Source organism: Lepidochelys kempii, chromosome 12 (assembly GCF_965140265.1).
Source record: "Lepidochelys kempii isolate rLepKem1 chromosome 12, rLepKem1.hap2, whole genome shotgun sequence".
Taxonomy (NCBI): domain Eukaryota; kingdom Metazoa; phylum Chordata; order Testudines; family Cheloniidae; genus Lepidochelys; species Lepidochelys kempii.
The window spans coordinates 35,160,865-35,182,064 of NC_133267.1; the positions used below are offsets into that span (position 1 = coordinate 35,160,865).

At 42.8% G+C, this 21,200-nt stretch overlaps 1 protein-coding gene across 4 annotated transcripts in view; it reads left to right on the forward strand.

The window, feature by feature from the left end:
• The window catches only part of KLHL36 (kelch like family member 36), a 33,982-nt gene extending 14,151 nt beyond the window's left edge, over nt 1-19,831 (forward strand). For all 4 annotated transcript variants that reach the window (XM_073308085.1, XM_073308082.1, XM_073308083.1 and 1 more), the window contains 3 exons: nt 5,664-6,737; nt 7,879-8,036; nt 16,361-19,831. In XM_073308085.1, coding sequence (XP_073164186.1) covers nt 5,664-6,737; nt 7,879-8,036; nt 16,361-16,916 — 1,788 coding nt within the window. In that variant the 3' untranslated portion in view covers nt 16,917-19,831. The remainder of the gene's footprint in view (nt 1-5,663; nt 6,738-7,878; nt 8,037-16,360) is intronic.
• Nucleotides 19,832-21,200: the final 1,369 nt, after the last annotated feature.

The window sequence follows — 21,200 nt, forward strand, 5'->3', positions numbered from 1 at the left end:
ATCTGAACACTATGCCCTTATACTAGTACAAGGGAGCCAGAAAAGCTAAATTCGTCAGTTTCAATATCTTTGTTGTCAAAGTTGAATGAAAACCAAAGAGTAAAGCATTAATAATAGTCCAGAGTAAAATGGATCTTTAAACTTTTCTCAACTATAATAACTACAAGTGTTGAGAAACAGATAAATATTTTTAAAATACATGACTTTCAATCTTGTCCCTTTACCACTGCACAGATCGCATGTAGCATTTAAAAACTGTAGCATAATAATTGCTTTACAAATCTATAATCTCAACAGCATTGTTTTGTCTTTTTGCGTATGCCGTTGCTATTATTGTTTGTTAACTTTAGAATTACTAGTTAATATTAAACCTCTTATACAGAATATAAATAGCATGGGTAAACTGTTAATTTTTAATGTCAAAGTCATCTTGGTCTTGACTTTTGCAGCTATCCATTTTTCTCAGTGGTCTAAGAGTGACTAGCTGCCTTGGTAAGCGGGTGAAGTGTATTAACATACTCTGCGTCATTACTGCATAGTCCCGTGTGTGTGCTCAGTTTATGCTCAGTGTTCAAAGTGGCAGAACTTCTCCACTGAGACAAGAAGTCAGGGAATACAAATTGTCATAAGTGGCATTCCGGATTACCGGATGACTCTGCAGCATGTTCAATAAATAGGAGCCTTTGGTAATTTGTAAATTCTGCTGTAATCTCCTTATGCAAGACGATGGTATTAAAGAACATTAGAGAGAGAGAGATGATACTCCCGTTACAAAGGGAAGAGAGCATATATTATTTTTAGTTTAATCCAATATCTATACGTCTGAGGACTTCAGAATAGGGTGTTACAAGCTGTCTGCTATTATCTGGTCGTTGTCTAATGAAAGTTTGTCTTGCAGAACCAGCCCAAAATTACTGGTTTACCTTTTGGAGACTCCATATAGCACACTCGTGTCATTGCATGCTCTCTTATTTATTTGACATTACTTATGTCTGCTTTTGAAAAATGCTTTCATAGAATCATAGAATATCAGGGTTGGAAGGGACCTCAGGAGGTCATCTAGTCCAACCCCCTGCTCAAAGCAGGACCTATCCCCAATTAAATCATCCCAGCCAGGGCTTTGTCAAGCCTGACCTTAAAAACTTCGAAGGAAGGAGATTCCACCACCTCCCTAGGTAACGCATTCCAGTGTTTCACCACCCTCCTAGTGAAAAAGTTTTTCCTAATATCCAACCTAAATCTCCCGCACTGCAACTTGAGACCATTACTCCTCGTTCTGTCATCTGCTACCACGGAGAACAGTCTAGATCCATCCTCTTTGGAACCCCCTTTCAGGTAGTTGAAAGCAGCTATCAAATCCCCCCTCATTCTTCTCTTCCGTAGACTAAACATCCCCAGTTCCCTCAGCCTCTCCTCATAAGTCATGTGTTCCAGACCCCTAACCATTTTTGTTGCCCTCCGCTGGACTCTTTCCAATTTTTCCACATCCTTCTTGTAGTATGGGGCCCAAAACTGGACACAGTACTCCAGATGAGGCCTCACCAGTGTCGAATAGAGGGGAACGATCACGTCCCTCAATCTGCTGGCAATGCCCCTACTTATACATCCCAAAATGCCATTGGCCTTCTTGACAACAAGGGCACACTGTTGACTCATATCCAGTTTCTCGTCCACTGTAACCCCTAGGTTACTGGAACACATGAGTTATGAGGAGAGGCTGAGGGAGCTGGCATTGTTTAGCCTGCAGAAGAGAAGAATGAGGGGGGATTTGATAGCTGCTTTCAACTACCTGAAAGGGGGTTCCAAAGAGGATGGCTCTAGACTGTTCTCAATGGTAGCAGATGACAGAACGAGGAGTAATGGTCTCAAGTTGCAGTGGGGGAGGTTTAGGTTGGATATTAGGAAAAACTTTTTCACTAAGAGGGTGGTGAAACACTGGAATGCGTTACCTAGGGAGGTGGTAGAATCTCCTTCCTTAGAGGTTTTTAAGGTCAGGCTTGACAAAGCCCTGGCTGGGATGATTTAACTGGGAATTGGTCCTGCTTCGAGCAGGGGGTTGGACTAGATGACCTTCAGAGGTCCCTTCCAACCCTGATATTCTATGATTCTATGATTCTAGGTCCTTTTCTGCAGAACTGCTGCTGAGCCATTCGGTCCCTAGTCTGTAGCGGTGCATTGGATTCTTCCACCCTAAGTACAGGATTCTGCACTTGTCCTTGTTGAACCTCATCAGATTTCTTTTGGCCCAATCCTCCAATTTGTCTAGGTCCCTCTATATCCTATCCCTACCCTCCAGTGTATCTACCTCTCCTCCCAGTTTAGTGTCATCAGCAAATTTGCTGAGGGTGCAATCCACACCATCCTCCAGATCATTTATGAAGATATTGAACAAAACCGGCCCCAGGACCGACCCTTGGGGCACTCCGCTTGATACCAGCTGCCAACTAGACATGGAGCCATTGATCACTACCCGTTGAGCCTGACAATCTAGCCAGCTTTCTATCCACCTTATCGTCCATTCATCCAGCCCATACTTCTTTAACTTGCTGGCAAGAATACTGTGGGAGACAGTGTCAAAAGCTTTGCTAAAGTCAAGGAACAACACGTCCACTGCTTTCCCTTCATCCACAGAACCAGTTATCTCGTCATAGAAGGCAATTAGATTAGTCAGGCATGACTTGCTCTTGGTGAATCCATGCTGACTGTTCCTGATCACTTTCCTCTCCTCTAAGTGCTTCAGGATTGATTCCTTGAGGACCTGCTCCATGATTTTTCCAGCGACTGAGGTGAAGCTGACTGGCCTGTAGTTCCCAGGATCCTCCTTCTCCCCTTTTTTTAAAGATGGGCACTACATTAGCCTTTTTCCAGTCGTCCGGGACTTCCCCCGATCACCATGAGTTTTCAAAGATAATGGCCAATGGCTCTGCAATCACATCCGCCAACTCCTTTAGCACTCTCGGATGCAACGCATCCGGCCCCATGGACTTGTGCACATCCAGCTTTTCTAAATAGTCCCAAACCACTTCTTTCTCCACAGAGGGCTGTTCACCTCCTCTCCATGCTATGCTGCCCAGTGCAGTAGTCTGGGAGCTGACCTTGTTCGTGAAGACAGAGGCAAAAAAAGCATTGAGTACATTAGCTTTTTCCATATCCTCTGTCACTAGGTTGCCTCCCTCATTCAGTAAGGGGCCCACACTTTCCTTGATTGTCTTCTTGTTGCTAACATACCTGAAGAAACCCTTCTTGTTACTCTTAACATCTCATTATCTTTAACAAAGATAAAAACTTCTTAAAGTTTTAAATACATTCCATTTGTCATTGGGGGTTAACCTTGAAGTCTGCTGACAGCATTTTAACATTTCTATCATTAATGAGACCCTTTCAGTGCTATTTTTGTTATTTATTACTGGTATTATAGTAGTGCCTGAAGACCTTGACTGAGATCAGGGCCCCATGATGCTGGGTCCTGTGCAAACACATAATTCCTGCCCCGAGGAACTTAAATTCGTAGACCATGTCTACATGGGGGACAATTTTAATAATTTAAGATGCAAATTTAAACCGACAGGGTTCTATTGGTATAATCCCCTCATTCCCTGTGTGAACACTCTTATTCCAATAGAACAGTGTATTTTTTTATGTTGCCTAAGAAAGGTTTGAAGATAAACCTAAAAAAGCCACTCTTACACCAGAAAATGTGTGTCCACATGACAAGTTTATAGCTATAAACTTATCAATATAACTGGTAAAACTTCCCCAATTTAGGGATGCTTATTTGAATTTTCTCTAATCCGTTGCAGCACAGTTCCATCTCCGATATAGTGCTACAGTGTAGGTAGGGGCATGGTCACGGGGCAGAATCCCATCCATAGAAGCTTTCACAACCTTGATGTAACCGTCTCTACATCTATAATGGTTTATATTGGTCTAGCATTTGACAGACCATGTACCACATTCTAGACTTCTGATATATAATATGGAACAATTAAAAATGAAAACTACCTTAGCTTCTGGATGATCGCAACAGTCAGTTGGGAATGGGTTACCATCATGCTAGGTGACTCTAAACATGGATGAACAGTATTATTATTTGAGTGCAGATGGTGTGCGTTGGACCTGTATGGAGAGGAAGACACAATCGGTGCCTCAAGGAGTTTACAAATGAGCCATCCTGCCAAGATTTACCATAGCAATAGCTTTACGTAAGTCTTGGCAGGTGACTGCTGAAATCGGACACAAACCCAGCATGACAATTATTATACATGGGTTGAATGACCAACTGCAGGCATTGCTGTATGAACATTGTCTACTCCCAATATATATTATATACCTCGTAGGTTACTTTGGGGCACGAATCAGGAGGGGGGGGTTCCAGACATAAGCAGATGTTTGGAAGAAAGTGGGAAGAGCAGAGTGGGAGTCAGTTAGGCCGGGTCTATACTACAGACTTTTGCCAGCATAGATCTGTTGGTCAGGGTATGATGAGATGCGATTTGTGACTAACAGAACTGTGCTGGTAAATGTGCTTAGTGTAGACACAGTTATACCAGCAATTCAGCGTATTTCACTCGGGGTGGCTGGAGTAAGCTGTCCACATGAGTAGTGTTCTGTTGGTATACTATAAGAGTACTTTTCTGGTATAGTTGTACCAGTAATGGGAACCTGGCCCTATAAATGTTTCATTCAAGAAGAAGGTTTAGATACAGCATTGGCCGAGTAGGAGGAAATGATGGCAGAAATGTACCGTAGGAAAAGGTGAAGTTATGTAGTTTCTTGAAAGTAAGAAGAAGCTTGTGCTTCAAGTTCACGTTTTTTGCCAGGGCTGACTACGCCAAATTGGCATGTAAATTGAACCCAGAGTAAAAAAATGTTTTCTTTCCTTATATACTATACCTGGTGAAAGAGTATCTGCTCTTCTGTGAGGATGAACACTTCATCTACTGAAGGAAGCTGCTGTCTGATATCATTTCTAAGGACATAAGAATGGCCATATAGCATCAGACAAATGGTCCATATAGCCCAGTATCCTGTCTTCTGGCAATAGCCAATGACCGGTGCTTCAGATGGACTGAACAGAACAGTGCAATTATCAAGTGATCTGTCTTCTGTCATGCAGTCCCAGCTTCTGGCAGTTTGAGGTTTAGGGACACCTGGAGCATGGGGTCGTATCCCTGACCATCTTGGCTAATAGCCATTGATGGACCTATCCGCCATGAACTTTTCTAATTTTTTTTTTTTTTTAACCCAGTGATAATTTTGGCCTTCACAGCATCCCCTAGTAATCAGCACCACAGGCTGACCGTGCATTGTATGAAGTACTTATGTTTGTTTTAAAGCTGCTGCCTATTAATCTCATTGAGTGACCCATCATTCGTTTATGTGAAGGGGTAAATAAGACTTCCTTTTTCACTTTCTCCACACCGTTTATGATTTTATAGACCTCTATTACACCCCCCACACTCATCTCTTTTCTAAGATGAACAGTCCTAGTCTTTTTAATCTCTCCTCAGATGGAAGCTGTTCTATACCCCTAATCATTTGTTGCCCTTCTCTGACCTTTTCCATTTCTAATACATCTTTTTTGAGATAGGATGGCCAGAACTGCATGCAGTATTCAAGGTGTGAGCCTACATGGATTTATATAGTGAAATTCTTTATTTCAGGTGTACAGATGGGCTGACCACTCTAGTCTAGTCCTTCAGAGTCTGAATGAGCAGAGACACCAAGGACTTTTCTGTGATATTATTCTGGTGGTGGATGAACAAAGAGTCCCTGCCCACCGGAATCTTCTGGCTGTTTGCAGTGACTACTTCAATTCCATGTTCACCATTGGCATGCGAGAGGCCTATCAAAAAGAGGTTGAACTATTTGGAGCCTCTTACATTGGTCTCAAAGCTGTGGTGGATTTCCTATATGGAAGTGAGCTGTCCTTAGATGGTGGCAACATTGATTATGTGCTGGAAACAGCTCACCTGCTGCAGATCTGGAAGGTGGTTGACTTCTGTTGTGAGTATCTCGAAAATGAGGTCAGCGAGGAGAACTACCTGTACCTTCAAGAGCTGGCCTCTATTTACAACCTGAAACGCCTGGACTCCTACATCGACTCTTTTATCCTGCAGAACTTTGGCACGCTCTCTTTCACGCCTAACTTCCTGCAGAACATTTCCATTCAAAAACTCTGCCAGTATCTGGGGAGCAGCAACGTGCAGCAGGAATGTGAGCATGACTTGCTGCAGGCTGCCTTGCAGTGGCTGACACAATACCCGGAAAGAGAAAACGAGGCTTACCAGGTACTGGACAACATTCATTTTCCCTTGATACCGAAGAGTGACCTCCTCCATCGAGTCAAGCCTGCTGTCTGCTCTCTTCTCCCAAAGGAAGCAAACTGTGAGGGGTTTATAGAAGAAGCGGTGAACTATCATAACAACGTCACAGCCCAGCCAGTGCTCCAGAACAAGCGGACGGCTTTGCGTACAAACGAAGAGAGGCTCCTCTTTGTGGGTGGGGAGGTTTCGGAACGGTGCCTGGAGTTAAGTGATGATACCTGCTTCCTGGACACCAACAAGGGGCAATGGATAACAGAAACGCCACTCCCAGCCAGGCGAAGTCATCACTGTGTTGCAGTGCTGGGAGGTTTCATCTTCATAGCTGGAGGCAGCTTTTCAAGAGACAATGGAGGGGATGCAGCTTCAAATCTTCTATATAGGTATGATCCCCGCTGTAACCAGTGGATAAAGGTGAGACTCAAGCTGTATTACATCTCATTCTTTTAAAGTTCTTAATGTTTATTTTTATCTTTGTTGGTGGAAGAACACTCGTGGTGGGCACTAAAATATACCCCCATATTTATGTTTGAAATCGTCAAACACCCCTCTCAGTAGAAACAGCTAATTGGATAACTGCTGTGAATATTGTAGTTACACCGGTAGTGAAAGATTATGACATTTCAAAAATTGGTAGGGATGGGGGGGCCAGATTTTCCACACCTAACCTGCTTAGACCCTTTTGAAAATTTCATTTGGCACCCATCCACATCTTTAGGTGCCAAAGCACCTATGAAAATCTGGCCCAAAGTGCTGTGCAAGGACCACTATGCAAGATTTTAATGCCATACAGGGATCAGAATAATTAAAGATGGAAAACATCTATTGGATCGAGTCTTTCCCCTTCCATGTCTGAGTAGAGAACCCCCTCCCTCCCAATATTAAACCGATACTACATTTTGGACTGATCTTCCCATTCTTTGTATACTCAGAACCCCCTGGGGTTCAGTGTTTGAGCTGATCGCAGTTTGAGCTGATCTCTGGGCGCACAGGCTATTGCGAGATGAGCCGTGTGTCACTAAGGTATAGAGTGGTTTGTCTCTTTGGCTTATCTGCACTTGGAGCTAGGGGTGTGATTTCCAGCTTGCGTAGACATACTTGTGCTAGCTTTTATCAAGCTAGCTAAAAATAGTCGTGTAGCCGCAGTAGCACGGGCAGCAACTAGTTGCCCCAAGTGCACATCCATGCAGTCCAGGTGGGTTTGCACCCAAGGCAGCTAGGCCATGCCGTTGCCCGTGCTGCCACAGCTATGCTACTATTTTTAGCATGCAAGCTCGAAGAGAGCTAGCGTGAGTATGTCTACGCAAGCTGGGAATCGCACCCTTAGCTCCAAGGGTAGCTACAGCTTTAGATGCTTTCCATTATCCCTCTGTGACCTTTAACTTCAATGCTAATGTATCGTGCCTCAGAAGAGCAAAGTTTTATTGTTGTCTTAATATGTATGGCAAACACAAATAGCAGCCCTTTTTAAAACTCATTGGAGGAAACAAATCTTCTCAAACTTACTTACTGATTGTTTGAGGATGTCGGTATTTTATTTTATTTTATTTTGCAGGTTGCCTCCATGAGACAACGACGAGTAGATTTCTACCTTGCAGCCATTGCAGATATGCTGGTAGCTGTTGGTGGGAGGAATGAAAATGGGGCTCTTTCTTCAGCTGAGACCTATAGCCCTCAAAAAGACACCTGGTCTTATATAGCAGGTTTGCCAAGGTAACAATGGTCTGTTTAGAAAACCATGTTTTCCTTAAAGAAAAGAACTCTCCAAGATCCACTGTGTTCAGTCCTATATGTGAGTATCCTGGGAGGGGAAAAAGAGGAATAATCTTAGCCCATGATATCCAAGCAGCTGTCTCCTCAAGGCCATGAATTTGAGATCCACTGGGGTTGTCTTTGGCCTCCAGCTTGAGGTTACTGCTGTAACAGGGCAAGGAAAAGGGCCTTCTCCTTTCATGTTCTGTGTTTGTAGACTCTTTCCTGAGGTTGGTCTCAGTGGAATCCCTTCAGATTGTTTAGATCTTTGTGCAAGGCGTTATTTGTGTGGGTACCTTTAGCACCATGTATTTTGTGTCCTCTATTTTGGGCTTTTTGCCACCTGCTCTTCCTTGCAGGTATTTTTATGCCGGCTGCTTGGACACGTACCAATATGGAGAGATCCAGGCATAGATGATGTGCCACAGGTGTGCAGTCCAAGTTAAAACTTAGCTGTTTCACTTTCGAGGATGCTTTAATTGTACCGTAAGCACCATTAACACTCGCTTTTACTTATATCCCAAACCGATACCTAGAACTTCAGGGTGGTGACCTTTTGGAGGCGGTGGTAGTGAGATCTTTCCCACTGGTGTGGTGGCCGTTCATTTGGATATGCGTTGGCAAATGCCCGTTCAGATGTTGTCATGATACTGCATGAGTCTTTGAGGTTCGTAAAGGTAGCTGCTGCTCATGTTGTGCTACCAGAGGACACAGCAGCCTGTGATTGCAGCGGTCACGTTTGCTTGGTGGTTGTTAGGTGGTATCTCCAATAGAACGCTTCAGAGTCTACTTTGCCTAGAATTCGTGGTGTGTTTCTTATTCTCTGATGCTAACCGTTCAGCCAAATTTCAGAGTCCTAGACAGCTAGTGTGGACATGGATGGCAGAGAGGACTCCTTTTTCCAGTTCTGTGTGGGACATGTGAATATGTAAATAAGTAAATATGTGAATAAGTGTAGCTATGTGAATATAACCTGGACCAACCACAGGGCTCAGTGCTCCTGAGAAGGAAGAGGCAGAGATTCTTCTGCACGTGTATGCGGGTCTGGCCATTGAGATTAAACACCATCAAATCCCCCAGCCTCCTGGGTATGGGGGAGAGGTTTCTGCACAAGTGAGAGTTAACGGCCTAACTGCCATTTGTGCTATGGAAAGCCACCCCCTAGAGCACATGTGGATGACATTTTAATACAGTTGTGGACAGTCCTACCCACACCCTCCCCTTTACGGTCAAATAATGTTCCTGTGGCAACAACAGCAATTACTGTTATGTGTAAGTGACGTTCTGCAAGTACGTTAATATTGCTGTCTCTTTTTGACCTGAGTGGCTAGTCAAAGTTTTGCAGGCTTGGGAATGTTCCAGGTGGAAGTAGAAATTGGTGGAGTCTGGTGTTTTCTTTGCGGTTTTGTTACATTACAAAAAGAATGAACAAAGTGAGGTCTCTCTGAATGCAGAAGGAAACAAATAGCAGGAAACAGCTTCTTTTGCTCAGCACCAAGAGCGCTCTTTTTAGTCTGCCCCTCTGGCCCAGAAAACCTTTCCTCAGGGTCACCCACTAGGCTCTCAGCTGCTTTTTAGGTGAGCGCGCTCTCTCTCCTTCCCTCTGTCTTTCCCAGTTTTTCTGTTCTGACTTCCCACACTCCCCCCCACACCCAAAACAATACTCAGCCAAAAGCTCCTGGACAGGTTCCCATGCAGTTTTTGCCTTATGGGAGGGTTTTAACTCAACCCATAACAAGGTTCCATCCAGCTCAGAACAATATATTTGTATCTGTGTCTTAATGGAAATTTAGCAGCTGGAAAATAAGGAGGTCTGGCAGGATTCAATATAAATCAATGGCTGTTGGTAAACCTTGATTTCAGCTGGTGCTGAAATCAACAAAAATCCATCAGTAACAGTCAGCCTGAGTGAAGCCTCCCACCCCTTTCCTTGCCCTGCACCTTGTGCTTACAGACGGCTCCATGTACAGCCTTGGGGCTGGTGAAACTGGATCCCTGTAAGCACAAGATGAGGGGAAGACTGCGGTCCTGGTGGGGCAGGGCAGAGACTGGCGGCTAGGGCTGTGAGGAGGAGGAGGAGGAGCCTCCAGCTGTAGGGGAAGTCACCCTGCTGTTGAATGGCTCCTGCCTGGGGATGGAGCCATTCAGCAGTGGGGTGGTCTGCCTCATCACTGAGGGCTTGTCGTCCTCCTCACAGTCCAAGCCGGGGGTCTCCACACGGCTGGGTCAGGACCACAGCCTTCCCCACACCTTGCAGCTGGATATTCTGGGCCCCACAGCTGTGCAGGGAGCCCCTTGCAGCCTTGCTGTCATCGCCACCTTAACTCTTCCCCCACTCTTATTTTCCCACAACTGTAAAACTTAAAATAAAAGAAATCCTATATTAATCATTGAAACGGCCAAAAACAAAAATTGAATTCTGCCTAGCCTAGGAATAAGGAAGAGGAGTCACCTGCTTTCAACCAGCTGGCTTTCTCTCCACCGTGTGAGAACTTGTCCTTCAGATAAGAAGTTACTAATAGGGACTGGATAGCATTTTGCAGACATGCACAAACACTACATTGAAAGAACATTATTAAGATAGCCTCGTCAAGCACTCAAAAGTTAGCAAATGTGTGGGTTCATTCAGCCTTAATTTGGCCCCCTTGTGGATATTCATTATGATAGTAGCTAATTACATGTCCACGTACTATTTGATCACATGTTTTTTTGTGTGTATAATTTCCTGGTTTGTGGGGTGTTTTTAAAGTAAACTGAAAAAAATAGAAATTGCATTATGTGGCATCATATTGACACCCGCATGGGCTCATCAGCAGGATTTGAACCTTTAGATCTTCTGCACAGACTTCTGCCACTTGAGCTAAAGGAGTAACTGATAGCAGTAGTAGGTCGTCATCCTCTTTGTACCAACACTAGAGGGGGATCAGACGCACGCTTTGCCAGTGGGATTCACAGCTATTTGCTGACAGCAGAGGAATGGTGAGGATCTGTAATCTTGAGTTCCATTATAGGCTCTGGAGGGGAGTGTTTTCTAGTAGTTACAGATCATTGCATCTCCTCTCCCACTCCCACCCCCCCAACCATGACCCTGTCTGTCCCATCCCCTCCAATCTGACCCTGTCCCAGTCCTCTCTTTGCCTTTCCGGCTCCTTGTACCAGTCCCATTGCCCTTGCCCAGCCAGTTCTAGTTTTCCTCCTCCACGTTCCTTGTCCGATTTGTCTCTCCGCTCCCTCCCCACTCAGTCTCCAACCTCCACCCCCAGTTCCTTCTCTGTTTCTTTACTGACTCAGTGGTAGTTCTCCCTGTTTCTTTGTCAGATCGGTTTCCCGTCCTCCAAGCCCCATTTCTCCCCCAGCACACACACACTGGTTCTTACTTCCAGTCTTCTTGTCAGCCAGTTCCAGTCTCTCCCCCAGCTCCTCACCAATCTGTGTCCTGTTCCCACCCATCCCCACAACAGACTAGCTCCCAGTTTCTTTGCCCAACCAGTCCCAGTCTCCCCTGTCCCATACTCCCCTGGTTCCTAATCCCAGTATCCGTGTTCAGCCAGTTTCAATTTTTGCACACACCCTCCTGCTCTGTCAGTTTCCCACACCCCCTCCAGCCTGGCCCCACCTTGGACTGGAGCAGTAATTGCAAGGAAAGCTTCACCCCTGTAGGCCTCTATTAGAGGGCCCATGCTCAGTCACTCGGTGTGGGTGGCACATGCGTGGTCTGATCAGCAGTAGGAGCTGTGAGGGCTTGGAGCATGCTCAGCGAGGCAGAATCATTGAAGATTATAGCTGCTGAAATTGAAGAAGTGTCTCCTGGACAGGTGCAAATTATATTACATTTTTGCCAAATTTGGAAAGATTTTCCTAGATACTGCGAAACCTTGATACAAAGGCCTACTTCCCTCCCCCCCGCCATATTTTAGGTCCCAGATCTAAAGTATGGTTGTGCTCACGCTGTTGAAAGAAAAGGTTGCTAGAATTTTTGACATGAGCAAAACAAAACCTCAGCCTGGTACTTGAAAATGGCTAAACCTTTTTGCCTGATTTTTAAATTTCACCTGAGGCAGACACTTGGCATGGAAAATTTCGGCCCAAATTGTTAAAGTTTGGCAAAATTATAAGCAGCTGAAAACAGGATCTTATAATGGGAAGTGTCAGGCCACCTTAATAATATCAGGAATATTTTTGCAGGACCTGCACCGTCTAACATTGAATAATGAGCACCTGCAGCTGCCATTGACTTGGAGTTGTGTGCCCTCAGAAAATCAAGTGAAGAGTGTGCTGCTCTTCCTGTTATTATTATTTTTTTTTTTTTTAAGAGAAATCCTGAGGTTTTCTCGGAGTCGCTAGATGGCTCTACTGCAGTAGAAGCTGTAATTCATGCTGCATTGCATCAGGAGAAGGTTCTTTGAAACTGGCATGGCATCTCTGATTGACAGTGTGGCTTGAAACCGTTTCCTCCTTAACACCTCTGCTCAGCAGGTCTGACCACATTCCCTTAGACACTGTATGGCAAAATGCCTGGTGCCTTCAGTGGGAGCATGACTGGGCCTGTTCTGCTAAAACAGCTGCAGTCCTGTTGTACCCCACGTCCGTTTCAAAGGCTTAAGCAATGGTGTTTGCGCAGAATTCAAGGTGACAAAAGCTAAGTGTGTGCACACTATGTTTTGAGCCATTTGCTATGATTTCAAAGTCTGCTTGGTTTGTGTGACTGTGGACAAGCACAGTTTAAGTCAGGTTAGCTGAAACGTGACTAGACTGTTTCGGCAGATTGTCTGCTGTGTTGGAAGGTAATGATGTGATGGACAACTTGATGCTTCACAGGAATCTGCCTACAGTAGAACTCATGCTATCCAGTGAAGTTGTTCAGCAGTCAGAAGGCAGAAAGGAGAAATCTCAGGGCGTTTTCCATGGCTGTGTCTATGCTAGATTTTCCAGCTGTGACTGAAGGGGGCTGTCAAATGTGGTTCCTTGCTCAGCCATTACTAAGCTCTGCTGTCCTGTTTGTTATACCAATGAAATAAAAACCAGCAGGGTCTTATTAAAGGGGAAAAGGCAAAATGCCACATTTATTGTGAATTCAGAAAGAATCCTAGTAAGCAGTTAGTTATAGCTATAACATTCCATTCAATTTCATATTCTCACACACACACACACACATGTTCTGCAAGGTTGTTATCATACTTACCAGCCTTAGAGGACGTGAGGAGGGAGCAGGGCCTTGTCAGATGCTCATCTGATGCTCCTGGAAGTTGGTTTCCAGAATCAGACCCCAAAGTTCTCACTTTCTAGAGTCCATTTTTATTGGAATTTCTTCCTATGCCAGTCTATGGGAATTGCTTCATCATGCTGTTGCTATATCGATCAGCAGATGTCACATTCCTGACGGCTCCGTGCTGCCAGATGTTATCTTGTTCTTTTGTTCTCCTATTCTTGAGGCTGTTGGGTGGATTCCAGTCTGCCCTCCAGGGGGGCGGGGGGGGTGTCCTCTGGTTATTTCCACTTGACGCTTTCTTCAGCCGATGGACACTGGATTCTTAGGCTGGCACCTCCCTGATCATTCAGTTATTATCCACACCAAGCATCCATCCACATACATCCTCTATCTCTATTTTAATCACGATTGTTAACAAAGCGAGATGAATACAACAAAAGGACAGGGAATCTCTGGGTGCTGTTTCTTTTGTTACAGAGCATTGCTTTGAGCCTCTCTCTCTGTGAGTAGTTGTTGTTACAAAGAATTGCTTTGAGAACAGACTCTGTCTTCGAATGTACTAACATAATTAGCAGCTTGCAAGTTTCACACATAGGGGGAGAGAAACAGCACCAAAAACCAAGAGACCTCTTAATTAGTAATACCTTGGAATTTAAACTATGGGGAATCACTCATTTGTGATTTTAATATAGAACTTCTTTAACATGATCCAACATGTTGGTTTAGGTAAAAGTCAGCTGAGTTCACTCAGTGTCAGTAGAATGGTCTCTTAAAAACAATCAAAAAACCATGGTGGACTGATTTGCTGTGATGGGCGCTGATCATTGTTGATCCTGTCCACGTCAGCAGAACCACAGAATGCAACACTGGGTGTAAGGGCAGCTCATTTGGCCTGTATGGGGTTTGTTTTGTTTTGTTTTCCTTTTCAAAGCTACTGAGCACCTCCAGCTCCCGTTGTATTAAATGAGGGCAGCGGATGCTCAGCATCGTCAGTTAGTTTTGTGAGGGGGGGACATGTGTAGAGAGGACGTGGTTTCTTTGGTCTTAGCTTCTTCCACATCTGTATAGTGCCAAGGTAGTGGGCCCAAAGAGTTTGCAGTCTGTAGCTGAGAGAGAATCTTGCTGTGTGAAATAAAAACAACTCTTAGGTTCTGTCCATATTGAGTCCTGAGCATGTTTAAGCATGGTTTTAAATCATTTCACGCTAAACTGATTTAGTATGGATTCAGCTGTGATAGGGTTAGGCCTAACACTGTTTAAAATAACTAATAAAACACTGTTTAAAATAACTAAAATAACTGCTTCAGGAATGATGGTTTTTAATGGCTGTATTACAAGAATAGATGGGACTGGAGGGGTGCACGTCACCCTGTAGAAAGAAGCATGCGCTTCTGGTTTTAGACTGAGTTTACCAGCTGTCCATGTCTTTGTTACAGAGATATATGTTGGGCTCAAATGAGAGAGTAGAGAGAGCTAATCATCGCATCCTCTGCCAATTCCTTTATGGCAATCCCAGATTTCTGGTAGGAGGGAAGTGTTTTTAACTATCATCTATTTCTGCTATAGCAGAACTTATAGAAATGTTGAATTCTTATATGGCAAGAATGGGGGGAAATATAACTGTCTAAGAATTAGCTGCTTCTGAACTAGATGCATGCAGGGGTGTGTGTGTGTGTAGGGGGGTTGTTTTGTCTTTTTAGGGGGTGGTGAGTGAGAGAATTCTAATAATCTGATACTTCTATCCATCTTCAGTTCAGTTTTTTATTTAACCCACTATTTAGTTGCAACTATTCTGTAACCTTACAAACCCCCCCCCCCCCCCGCCCCCCGATTGATCTTAAACTTGAATATTTCTCTGATTGGCAAATCTAAACCAATGTTTTTCTAAATTTTGGGAATGGGAGTTCTGAGGATTGAGTTTGTGGACTATCATCGAGGACTCTCAAACTAACCAAAAATCCCCAGAAAAAAGTTACAGTTGTTGTTTGCGGTTGTGGGTACTTCTCTCTGAGGTGACTGGCTTCTGTCAGAATCCAATCCCCTTTTTTAAAAAGGGCGATAAAGCAGTTTAAGGCGTTGTTTGGAGTTGTTTTTCTATGGATGATGATGTTACCTGGCCCATGCTATGGTTAGCAAGTCCTCTCTGGCATAGAGATTTAGGGTGAGATTTTCAAAAACGCTCATCGTGGTCTAACTCTGCTTCTGTTGAAGTCAATGGGAGTTGATGTCAATGGAAGTCAAGTTAATTCAAAGCTGATTGTGGGATTTTCAAAACCACTCAGTTAGTGAGTTGTCTTTATTTTCATATAACGCCACTTTACCAATCCTAAATTTAGCACAGGCTAGACTCTCCATGAGTTACACTCCATCTCCTGGAAGCCAAAGGAACGACACTCTCAGATGATACCACTGCTCCCATAAAACCTTAATAACTACTCCTTGCCCAGCAAATCTTCCTTTCTTATTTTCCCTCCACACTTTCCTTGGGACTTTAATAGACCCAAACACTTTACTTTACTTACTTAATAATACGAGCGAGAGCAATGCTACTTCTGCTGTTGCCTGAAGCTTTTTCAGGCTGCTGAGAAAGTTGAACAAACACTACTCTTTAGTATCAGAGGGGGTAACCGTGTTAGTCTGTATCCACAAAAACAACGAGGAGTCCAGTGGCACCTTAAAGACTAACACAGATTTATTTGGGCATAAGCTTTTGTGGGTAAAAAGCCCCACTTCCTCAGATAAATGGAGTGAAAATTACAGCTGCAGGCATAAATATACTGACTTCATGTGTCAGTATATTAATGCCTGCATCTGTAATTTTCACTCCATGCATCTGAAGAAGTGGGTTTTTTACCCACAAAAGCATATGCCCAAACTACTCTTTAGTGGACCCCTGTTGAATAACTAACTAACTTTTATTATAATTTAGTTCAATTTTAAATATCACTTTTAAATGTAACAGATATGAAATAACTCGCCTTTTCACTGTATGGGCTGCACTGATATTTAACAATCACTGTTAAATATTTGCACTAGTCTGCAAAACCACTAAGTTGTTGTTGTTTGCCTATCCTAGGTTTACCTATGGGCACGCTGGCACAGTCTACAAGGAATTTGTTTATATCTCAGGGGGCCACGATTACCAAATCGGTCCCTATAGAAAAAATCTCCTTTGCTATGATTACCGCACAGATGTCTGGGAGGAAAAGCGGCCAATGATCACTGCTCGAGGGTGGCACAGCATGTGCACCTTGGAGGACAATATCTATTCCATTGGCGGTAGTGATGACAACATAGAAACCATGGCACGCTTTGACATTCTGAGCGTGGAGTCTTACAGCCCTCAGTGTAACCAGTGGACCAGAGTCTCTCCCTTGTTTCAAGCAAACAGTGAATCTGGAGTGGCAGTCTGGGAAGGCAAGATTTATATTCTTGGAGGTTATAGCTGGGAAGACACTGTCTTCTCCAAAACCGTCCAGGTGTATGACAAGGAGAAAAACAAGTGGTACAGAGGAACTGACCTTCCCAAAGCTATTGCTGGTGTGTCTGCGGGCGTCTGTGCATTGAAACCCAGAAAGGAGGACAAAAAGAAAAAGACAAAAACGAAGAAGCATCAGGATCGAGGAAGATGACACAGCTTGGGAACCTTGTAACTAATCATCTCTTTCTAATCTTCATTTTTTTTAAGAAAAGGAAAAAAAAGAAAACCGTTTCTGAAACCTTAGAGAACATGTGGTCGAACATCTTTGGGTGAGGGTCACGTGAAGGTTACTACTACTACTAAATGGTGGTGAGGTTGCAAAGGGTGCTATGCCACCCATCCCATACATTTAGGTGTAGTCTGTTACTTCTTTGGTTCTTCGCTTTTACACACTAATAGTAATAAAGGTAAAAACTTAAAAAAATTGAAAACTTCTTTTGGCTTAGAAAATTAAATGATGGGGAGGGAAAAGAGGACCAAACATCGGTTTGAAGTTACAAAGAGAAGTCTAGAAGCAGTTGCTGTTGAAAACGGATATGGATCTTGTTGTAAATCCTGATTTTTTTTTTTCATTAAATTTTAATTTACAATACGTTCTAGAGTTGTGAGTATCAGATTTCTGGTATGCATGAGTAACCATTCAAAGTATACATATACCAAGGCATCTTGGTAAGCAAATGACACTTCTGTACTCTTAAGTTTCAGAGGATATTATTAAGTGACCAAAGTGTGAGTGCTCTGGTCCAGACATGGCCATGTAACTGATCTGTGCTCAGTTTGTGAGCTCCACCAGTCTTTCCAGTGGTGCAATGGTCTACAAGATGCAGGGGAGGTGACATAACGTTTACGTCACTTGTTAATGACTAGAACTGTGCAAAACTTTCATGACAAAACCCAATACCAAGTTTGGTTTTGTTGATTTCTCCTAGTTCAGGACCAGGCTTTTTAAACCTTTCAGAGAATCTGAATGGATTTTAGGCAGAAGTTACATAGAACTTGCTCCTTACTTTAAACCAGGTGAGACAAGTAGACTTCCCTATGAGTTATTGGGGGTGGGGAAGTGAAGGTGTTGAAATCAAAAGCTCAAAATGAACTTGAGATAAACAGCAAACCCATCCTACAAAGGGCAATGGGATGGGGGAAAAAAAGTTTGCAGGAGCTGGGAACTGCTGAATTTAGCATGGGTCTAGCAGTGATGACCTCTACCAGTCAGCACAAGGGGCCATTAACAGACTCTGGATGAGAATCTAACCCCACAGTACTTGGTCAGGTGGCTGCAACACTGTTCCTCTTGGAAGAATGGGCTTAGCATGGGGAAAAGTTGTGGTGGATTCTTGGGATGCCGTTTGGGGCACAGATGACTGAACTGGTAGGAGAATCATATATTGGAGTAATATCAAGGGAATCTGACTTATGCCCATCACACTGAAGAAATTTTGATTGTAGACCCTGCCAGTGCACTTTCACACAAGACTGTTTAAAACGGCACAGGGTTAAAGTTCACCAGCAAGATTAACACAGACTAATTAATGCACAACATGTTTGTGCGGTTTAGAAATCACATCCCTGTAGAAAGAAAAAGAGTCCTTGTGGCACCTTAGTCTCTAAGGTGCCACAAGTCCTCCTTTTCTTTTTGTGAATACAGACTAACACGGCTGCTACTCTGATCCCTGTAGAGTGCATTACCCACCGTGTACAATCCTTCTGTCATTCCTTCTCCCACTGGCAGGGTTGTGTCTACTGCAAGTATTTTAAATTTGCCAACTGTCTGGCCACCCTTCAAGCATTCACTCCAGAACAGTTTACAAATGGGCCTTTTGTTTGATTTGCAAGAAGTTAAGAACCAGCCATCTCATACAGTCTCTGTAATTTTTATAACAACAATTAATAATAATTCCGTGCCACAGATTACTATTTCTCATCCCAACACAAAGCAATTTTTTAGAAATTTTTGAAACTTTTGTACTTTTATAACACATTTTGCTAATACCTAGTCTCTAGTTTGCCATATTATGTTGTTTACTATTGAAGTTCCTGCCCTAGAATTGTGGTCCTATTGTTATAGTCAGGAACTCATAATTTGTTGGCTCTTTCAGGCTTTGTGTATAGTCAGTTGTGATGCAATGCAGCTGTTAAAGCAGCATTTACATTCTCAGCATTGTCAGGTCTATAATTGTGACTATTGTAAGGCTTTGACTGGCAGTTCAGATAGTCAGACATGCTGATAAACGCTCTTTTATTGTCATTCGGTGATCCACTGAGTGGATTTCAAGAGCCTTGATTTAAAGTTCTGCTTTGGTGCTATTGATCCATTTTCTCTAAATTCCTTCCAAGTACCCCTCCATCCACAACTCCATCAGTGTGCAACATAACTGTGTACTTCAGATCTGCCTTTTTCCCTTTATCCCAAGTATAAGGGATGTCCTGCCTACTTTTTGCTACTGGGGTGTATTTGCCTCATTAATGTGAAAATTCTTCTCAGAAAATGTTGTTTGCACTATAAAAGAAAAATCATTTTCAACATCATTTGGAGTTTGGGGAATTTTGGGTCCTCTTTATCCGTTGATAGGAATCCAATTTAATTTTTTTTTTTTTTTTTTTGTATTGAAAGTGGCACCTTGTGAATAGCTGGAGTGAAAGAAAGGAAACAAATGATGCCTTGTGACACAAAAAGATTGAAGAAAATTGGCTTGAGGTATATAAGGTGTAAAAACCCTCTGGATATCTTTGGGTGTTTTTCTTAAACAATAGAAACTATTACATTTAACAAGTTACAAAAAGTCCTCTGTGTGCAGTAATGATACCTTTTACTTTGCATGAGGAAATAGTTATTTTTAATTGTTCCTAAAAAGAGATAAGGGAACGTTTTAGTTAGAACAAACCGAATAGCTGATTTAGGTATCTGCAAACTTGTTTGTTGACTGGCAACTCCTACTTCATCTTTGTACAACCCTTTTCATGTGTAAATACACAACAAAGGTGCCCCAAGACGCTTCTTTGTTTCTAATAATTGGCTGCTTTTAATATTTTTTGGTTTTTGTTTTAATTATATATGCTTGTGTGTTACATTCTTGATGTGTTTACAATTTGAAAAATAAAACATGTTAAGAATTTCAGACTTTATTCCTCTTCGTGTGAATTGTTTTACACCCTAACTGTTTTTTCTCTTTATTGATCACCTGAAAGGAAGCAATTCTTTTTGTAACTATTTCAGAGGTGGTCTCAATAGTGTGAGCACAAACTTTTTAAATTGGACAAGGTATAGCTAGTCCTACTGTGGCTCAATTAATTACATTTTTGAGGGAGTAGAAGCACACTAATTTGTATCTGGCGACTCCAAACACACCAAAAAACAGTTGATCTTGCCCCCCTTCTCAGCAAAGCATTTGATAGCCGAAACGTAGAGGACCCAGTTCAGTTTCCAATGGAGTCAAAAAGAATATTTCACTGAGTTGGATCAAGCCCTAGTGAATCCATAGTACAAAACTTAATTGGTTATGCAAAATATAAGCCCAGTACTACAAACTCTTAGTGCGGGGAGTAACCCTTATTCACATAGCACCATGGAAGTCAGGGGCTACTCAAGAGAGTCCTTGCAGCATCAGATGCTATTACAGAATATTTTGGGGGTGCACTATGCATTATTTACATAAATAATTTACACCTGTCAAAAGAATAGATTATTACTATTTATAGCTACAGTCCCTAATGGGGGTCAATACTCCTAATGAAATTGGTATCTGTCTACTTATTTGTATGGCCTACTTGGCCTCATTAAATACATATTAGGAGGATTATTGAACTATGGCACATTGCATTTTAAAGTGACTTGTAAACACAGCTTCTCCATACTGAAATACTTTGTGATAAGACTCTCACTCTATGATGTCCTGGGACCCAGTGAATTCATACTTTTTTTGTGTGTTTTCGTAAACCAGATGGGTATTTTGCCAATCAACCAGAAAAGGTTGGTTGAGGATCAGAAGGAGAGTGGAGATGTGGAAGGTAGAACATTGTGTTGTCAGAAACCTTCTGTGCCCATCGCTTTCACAGACTTAATTTGTGATCTTTGCAAATCACATAACTTCTCCTTGCCTCGGTTCCCTGCCCCCCATGGGGATAAGTAACTATTTCTTATCTCATTTTGAGAAGGCACCTAATACAAAGTGCTATAGAAGTTCAAGATTTTTATTCAAGCCAACTATTAAAATGCTCTCTTCCTTTCTTTCCCATACAAATACACCCTGGCATTACCATGTCAAGGAATTAACATCGGTAACTTCATTAGTGGTAACAAAAATGTGGGGGCACCCTGAGGAAAAGTTACACAAATCACCCCAGGTCACTATATGCTTTAGATCTTACCCCAAAATCATGCTCCAGCCAATTCCTTTAGTAACTAAACTAAAGTGTTTTTAATAAAAGAAGAGAGTTA